Raw genomic sequence first — 7,756 nt, 5'->3', positions numbered from 1 at the left:
GGGACAAGACTGAGTGACTGAGCACACATGCACAACATATTATACGATTTAAAGCATTAGTACCGCCTGCCTGTTAAGCAGACAAAGTCCTCCTGTGTGGTGTGCTGACTCAACTTGCCCACAAGTAGCACACATCTAGGAGGAGGATAACTAACTTTATCCAGAGAAACACAACCTAAGAGCCATAAAAAGATAGAAAATACATTGTGGCTTTTCCGGTAAGCGGCCTGAGGTGACTCCTAAAAATGGTGCGCTATTCACTTGACCCAGAAAACCCCACAAAATCATGCAAATCAAGAGGTTCAAATCTTCGTGTACACTTTAAGAACACTCGTGAAACTGCCCAGGCCATAAAGGGTATGCATATCCGAAAAGCCACCAAGTATCTGAAGGACGTCACGTTAAAGAAGCAGTGTGTGCCGTTCCGCCGCTACAACGGTGGAGTTGGCAGGTGTGCACAGGCCAAACAGTGGGGCTGGACTCAGGGTCGATGGCCCAAAAAGAGTGCTGAATTTTTACTACACATGCTCAAAAATGCAGAGAGTAATGCTGAACTTAAGGGCTTAGATGTAGATTCTCTGGTCATTGAGCACATCCAAGTGAACAAAGCCCCCAAGATGCGACGCAGGACTTACAGAGCTCACGGTCGGATCAACCCCTACATGAGCTCTCCCTGCCACATTGAGATGATCCTTACTGAAAAAGAACAGATTGTTCCTAAACCAGAAGAGGAGGTTGCACAGAAGAAAAAGATATCCCAGAAGAAACTGAAGAAACAAAAACTTATGGCCCGGGAATAAATGCCGCAAAAAATAAATGCAAATAAAAGTAAAAAAAAAAAAAAGAAAAGAAAATACATTGTGAATTCGGACCTGCATCCCTCCCATCTTCAGGGAATCAACCAGCCAGGTAGGAGGCAAGGAAGGGCTTTGCAGAGAACCTTTCAAACTTGCACCAGCAAACACCATCCTCTCTGCCTTTGTGACCCATCAGTATTCTGACAAATTACTACAAATTTTGTGGCTTAAAGCAACACAGATGTATTTTTTTCTTACAGTTCTGGAGGTCAGAAGTCCTACAGTCAGAATGCCTATAGGGCAGCACTCCTTCTCAAGGATCTAGGAGAGAATCTGTTTCCTTGTCTTTTCCAGCTTCCAGAAGTATTTACATTCCCTAGCTTGTGACACTTTACCCCATCTTCAGAGCACATCACTGCAACCTCCGCTTCCATCATCACATCTCCTTTTCTGTCTCCCTCTTATAAGGACCCTGGTGATGGGGATTTCCCTGGTGGTCCACTGGTTAAGAATCCACCTTGCAATGTAGGGGATGTGGGTTCGATCCCTGGTTAGGCAACTAGGATCCCACATGCCGCAAAGCAACTACTGAGCCAGTGCATGCCACAACTAGAGAGTCCATGCACTGCAATGAAAGAGCCTGCATTATGCAATTAGGACCCAACAGAGTCAAATAAATAAATAAAAGGGCCCCTGCAATGTATTGGATAATCCGGGATAATCTTCCCATCTCAGGATTCCTAACACAGTAACATCTACAACGGATCTTTCACCATGTGAGGCAACAATTCCAGGAGTTTTCTGTAGATGTTCTTTATCGAATTGAGGAGGTCCCTCCTCTATTCCTAGTGAACTGAGAGTTTTTATTCTGAATGAGTATTGCATTTTATACAAAAAAGCACTTTTTCTGCATCAATTGAGATGATCATGCAAATTTTCTTCTGTGGATTACATACATTAATTGTTGAATATTGAATTAGCCTTGCATCCCTGGAATAAACCCCACTTGGTCATGGCACATGATTATCTTAATACACTGTGGAAATCTATTTAATAATATTTGTTAAGGACCTTTGCATCTATATTTATGAGGGTTATTGGTGTATAGTTTTTTGTTTAGTATGTGATATTTTTGTCTGGTTTGATATCAGGTAAATACTATCTTCATAAAATGAATTGAGAAGTTTTCCCTCTTCTTTTACTTTCTGGAAGACAAAATTACTCTGAGTTTGAGAAGTAATTCTATTCTCCTATTCTAATTCTATCTACTGGAATTTCCTGTTAAAATGCAAGTTTTTCTGGAAATCATATTAAACAATTATCAATTATTAGTATGTAATAGGAAATTAACAGATCAGCTAGTAGAGAGCAAGAATGTGAGAGAACTGGAAAGAATTTTGACAGAGGGCACAACAGGTTTACAGAAGGCTGCTAGGCTTAAATAGGTAGTAACAGCTCGCTTTCCCAAGGGTTGGGCAAGACAAGGAGTGGTTCTTTGTTTGTTGTTCAGTTGCTAAGTCCTGTCTGACTTTTTGCAGCCCCATGTACTGTAGCACACCAAGCTTCCCGCTCCTTCACTATCTCCCAGAGTTTGCTCTAATTCATGTCTGTTGATTTGGTGATGCTGTCTAACCATTTCATTCTCTGCTGCACCTCCTTTTGCCCTCAGTATTTCCCAGCATCAGGATCTTTTCCAGTGAGTTAGATCGTCACATCAAGTGGCCAAAGTATTTGGAGCTTCAGCTTCAGCATCAGTCCTTCCAATGAATATTCTGGATTGATTTCCTTGAGGATTGATTGGTTTGATCTCCTTACTATCCAAGGGACTCTCAAAAGTCTTTTCCAGCACCACAATTCAAAAGCATCAATTCTTCATCACTCAGCCATCTTTATGGACCAACTCTCATGTCTGTACATGACTCCTGGAAAAACCATAATTTTGACTATGTGGACCTGTGTTGGCAGAGTGATGTCTCTGTTTTTTAATACACTAACTAGGTTTGTCATAGCTTTCCTTCCAAGGAGCAAGCGTCTTTTAATTTCATGGCTGCAGTAACCATCCACAGTGATTTTGGAGCCCAAGAAAATAAAATCTGTCACTGCTTCTCCACTTTGTCCCCTTCTGTTTGCCATCAAGTGATGGACTGGATGCCATGATCTTAGTGTTTTGAATGTTAATCCAGCTTCTTCACTCTCCCTTTTCACCTTCATCAAGAGGCCCTTCAGTTCCTCTTTGCTTTCTGCCATAAGGGTGGTATCGTATGCATATCTGAGGTTATTGATATTTCTCCTGGCAATCTTGATTCCAGCTTGTGATTCATCCAGCCTGCCATTTCACATGATGCATATAAGTCAAGTAAGCAGAGTGACAAATACAGCTTTGTTGTACTCCGTTCCCAATTTTGAACCAGTCAGTTGATCCATGTAAGGTTCTAACTGTTGCTTCTTGGTCCACATATAGGTTTCTCAGGAGACAGGTCAGGTGGTCTCATATTCCCATCTCTTTAAGAATTTCCCACAGTTTATTGTGATCCATACAATCAAAGGCTTTAGGGCAGTCAATGAAGCAGAAGTAGATGTTTTTTCTGGAACTCCCATGCTTTCCCCATGATCCAATGACTGTTGGCAATTTGATCTCCGTTTCCTCTGCCTCTTTGAAACCCAGACTGTATTATCTGGAAGTTCTCCATTCATGTACTACTGAAGCCTAGCTTGAAGGACTTTGAGCTTAACCTTGTTAGTATGTGAAATGAGTGCAACTGCCTGGTAGTTTGAACATTCTTTGGCATTGCCTTTCTTTGAGATTGGAATGAAAACTGATGTTTTCCAGTCCTGTGGTCACTGCTGAGTTTTCCAAATTTGCTGACATATTGAGTACAGCACTTGAAAAGCATCATTTTTTAGGATTTGAAATAGCTGTGTTGGAATTCCGTCACATCCACTAGCTTTGTTTGTAGTAATGCTTCTTAAGACTCACTTGACTTCACACTCCAGGATGTCTGGCTCTAGGTGAGTGACCATACCATCGTGGTTATCCATGTCATTATGACCTTTTTTGTACAGTTGTGTGTATTTTTGCCACCTCTTCTTAATATCTTGTTTTTGTTAGGTCCATACTGTTTCTGTTTTTTTTTTTTTTTATCGTGCCCATCCTTGCATGAAATATTCCCTTGATATCTCCAATTTTATTGAAGAGATCGTTTCTCTTTCCTATTTGATTTTTTCCTCTACTTCTTTGCATTGTTCATTAAACTTCTTCTTATATCTCCTTGCTATTCTCTGGAACTCTGCATTCAGTTGGGTATGTCTTTTCCTTTCTCCCTTGCTTTTTGCTTCTCTTCTTTCCTCAGCTATTTGTAAAGCCTCCTCAAACAACAACTTTGCCTTCTTGAGTGTCTTTTTCTTTGGGATGGTTTTAGTCACTGCCTCCTATAAAATGTTACAAACCTCTGTCCAGAGTTCTTCAGGCACTCTGTCTACCAGATCTAATCCCCTGAATCTATTCTTAAGATCCAATGTATAATTATAAGGGATTTGACTTACACCATACCTGACTGGCCTAGTGGTTTTCCCTACTTTCTTCAATTAAAGTACAGGCTAGGAGTCAGCCAATTAGAGCAAAGTACAAGCTTCAAGTCAGTCAATCAGTACAAAGTGCAGGCTAAGAGTAGGCCAATCAGGACAATATATAGGCTAATAGTCAGCCAATCTGGGTTAAGTACAGGTACAAGTCAGCCAATCACAGCAAAGTACAGCTTAGTGGTCAGCCAATCAGAGCAAAGTACAGGCTATGAGTTAGCCAATCTGGGAAAATTACAGGCTAGTACATAGCCAGTCAGGGCAAAGTACGTGCTAGGAGTCAGCCAATCAGGGCAAAGTCAGGCCAGGAGTAAGACAATCGGAGCAGTGTACAGGCTAGCACACAGCCAATGTGGGCTAAGTATAGGCTGGGAATCAGACAATCACAGCAAAATATAGGTTAGTGGTCAGCCAATCAGAGCAAAGTACCAGCTAGGAGTCTGCTAATCAGGGCAAAGTACAGGCTAGGAATCAGACAACCAGTGCAATGTGCAGGCTAGAAGTCAATCAGTGCAAAGTACTAGCTAGAAGTTGGCTGCTGCTGAGTCGCTTCAGTCATGTCTGACTCTGTGTGACCCCAGAGACGGCAGCCCACCAGGTTCCCCCGTCCCTGGGATTCTCCAGGCAAGAACACTGGAGTGGGTTGCCATTTCCTGCTCCAATGCATGCAAGTGAAAAATGAAAGTGAAGTCGCTCAGTCGTGTCCGACTCTTCGCAACCTGACAGGCGGCTTGGGTGCTTCATTACAACATGGTGAGGTGGAAATCTTAGCTTCCCACTTGGTCTTTGCCGATGGGGATCGGGGTGAGGCCACTTTTTTTTTTTTTTTTTTCTGTAGTGCTTAGCTGGAGTAAAGCAGTTTTTGTCTAAACATTTTCTGTCATTCTAGGCTGTCCATTTTCTGGTCTTGGGCTAAAGAAAGCAGGCTTTTCTTGGGGCTTTTATGTCTGCATTCATTACCAGTTCTGGGTTGCCATCTTCCTCAGGTCCAAGTCTAGGCTATATGAGGCAAAAAGGAAACCCGCAGAACTCACCACCAACTCATTCCTTGGGTCCTAAAATCCCTAGATGGGCTGTCTTCTTCTCTCCACCTTCATATAGAATGTCAAGAGTTTTTAGTTGTAATGCAGCAGAGAAATAGCAAAAAGAATGTGTACTCCACCTTCTAGAAAGCAGAGGTCCTGGGCTTTTTTAAAAAAAATTTCAAAGAATATAGAACAAAGGTAAAAACACTTTCTCAGTCTCACTCATAATCAAGAAAAAAGGCAGTCTCAGGACCCAGGGATATCTCTCTAAGGAAATACCACTCTTGGCTTTACTACCCTTTGGTCAACTGGGAAACTCCAAATAAACACTTTAAAAAGAGTATTTTGAACTGCTTGCGTTCGTTCCTGTTCATCAGGGTTTTTGTTTGTTCAAATTGAGCTGCACAGAGCATGTTCCTCAGAATCACCTTGTGATGCTTATTAAAAATGCATTCAGGCCGACTGAGAGAGGAAGGGGAAAATGTGGACATGAACCAGGAGGAACACCATGTGAATCCTGAGGCAGGGATTGGACTTATTCTGCCTTAAGCCAAGGGATGGCTGGCCACCAGCAGAAGCCAGGAGAAAGCATTTGGTAACCAGACTGATGGAATTTGAAGGAACTGGGAGTTCTATGAAGAAAATGGCTTCATCAAAGATCAAGCCCTGAGCCTTTGGAGTGGGAGCATTGACTCCAAGATGCTAGACTACCAGAGAACTAACACTAGGGGGTATCAAATAGTGAGAACTCACATAAAGGAAACTGCTTGAATACAAGACCCGGCATCACCCAACCACCAGTAGCACCCGGTGCAGGATCCCTTATCTAAACAAAAAATTAAAAAAAAAAAAACTACAAACCATTAGCAGACAGGATTTCCACCTTGCCCAGGATTACCAGCCTTGCCCATCAGAGGAAAAGCAAACCAAAAAAACTCAGCACAAATCTCACCCTATGCAAAGCTTACACAAACCACTGGACCAACCTTAGGAGGGCAGAAACCAAAAGGAAGAAAGAATTCAACCTTTAAGCCTGGGAAAAAGAGATCCCAAATACATTAAGTTAAAAAAAATCATAATGAAAAGACAGAGAAATACTACACAAATGAAGGAACAAACTAGAAACACAGAAGTCCAAATAAATGAAGAAGAAATAGGCAAACTACCTGAAAAAGAATTCAGAATAATGATAGTAAAGATGATCAAAACCTTGAAAACAGAATGGAGAAAATGCAAGAATCAATTAACAAAGACCTAGAAGAATTAAAGAATAAACATACAGAGACAAACAATACAATTACTGAAATTAAAAATACTCTAGAAGGAATCAATAGCACAATATCTGAAGCAGAAGAATGAATCAGTGAGCTGAAAGGTAAAATGGTGGAAATAACTTCTGAAGAGAAGAATAAAGTAAAAAGAATGAAAAGAGCTGAAGACAGTCTCAGAGACCTGTGGGACAATATCAAATGCACCAACATTCAAATTATAGGGGTTCCAGAAGAAGAAGAGAAAAAGAAAGGGTATGAGAAACTTTCTGAAGAGATTATAGTTGAAAATTTTCCCAACATGGAAAAAGAAATAGTCAGTCAAGTTCAAGAGGTGCAAAGAGTCCCATACAAGGTAAACCTAAGGAGAAACACGAGACACATACTAATCAAACTAACAAAGACTAAACACAAAGAAAGAATATTAAAAGCAGAAAGGGAAAAGCAACAAGTAACATACAAGGGAAACCCCATACACTTAACAGCTGATCTTTCAGCAGAAACTCTGCAGGCCAGAAGGGAATGGCAAGATATATTTAAAGTACTGAAAGGAAAAAATCTACAACCAAGATTACTGTACCAGCAAGGATCTCATTCAAAATTGATGGAGAAATAAAAAGCTTTTCAGACAAGCAAAAGTTAAGAGAATTCAGTACCACCAAACCAGCTTTACAATAAGTGTTAAAGGGACTTATATAGCCAAGAAATACAAGAGAAGAAAAATATCTACAAAATCAACTGCAAACAGTTAAGAAAATGGCAGTAGGAACATATATATCAATGATTACTTTAAATGAAAACAGATTAAATGCTCCAACCAAAAGACACAGACTGGCTGAATGGATACAAAAACAAGACCCATATATATGCTGTCTACAAGAAACCCACTTCAGACCTAAAGACACATATAGATTGAAAGTGAGAAGATGGAAAAATATATTCCATGAAAATGGGACACAAAAGAAAGCTGGAGTAACAATCCTCACGTCAGACAAAATAGACCTTAAAATAAGAGTACTATAAGGGACAAGGAAGGACACTACACAATGATCAAGGGATCAATCCAAGAGGAAGACATAGCAATTGC

The 7,756-nt window shown here is 40.7% G+C and overlaps 1 protein-coding gene across 1 annotated transcript; it reads left to right on the top strand.

Moving 5' to 3' along the window:
- The first annotated feature begins 210 nt into the window (after window positions 1-210).
- On the top strand, window positions 211-828 carry LOC121818306 (large ribosomal subunit protein uL22). Its single transcript, XM_042242195.2, has one exon. It carries the CDS (start codon window positions 246-248, stop codon window positions 798-800), a length of 555 nt encoding a protein of 184 aa, XP_042098129.1. The 5' UTR covers window positions 211-245; the 3' UTR covers window positions 801-828.
- The last annotated feature ends 6,928 nt before the right edge of the window (window positions 829-7,756 follow it).

Source organism: Ovis aries, chromosome X (assembly GCF_016772045.2).
Source record: "Ovis aries strain OAR_USU_Benz2616 breed Rambouillet chromosome X, ARS-UI_Ramb_v3.0, whole genome shotgun sequence".
Taxonomy (NCBI): domain Eukaryota; kingdom Metazoa; phylum Chordata; class Mammalia; order Artiodactyla; family Bovidae; genus Ovis; species Ovis aries.
Note: the sequence above shows the minus strand (reverse complement) of the source record. Positions and strands in the feature narration are given on the sequence as shown.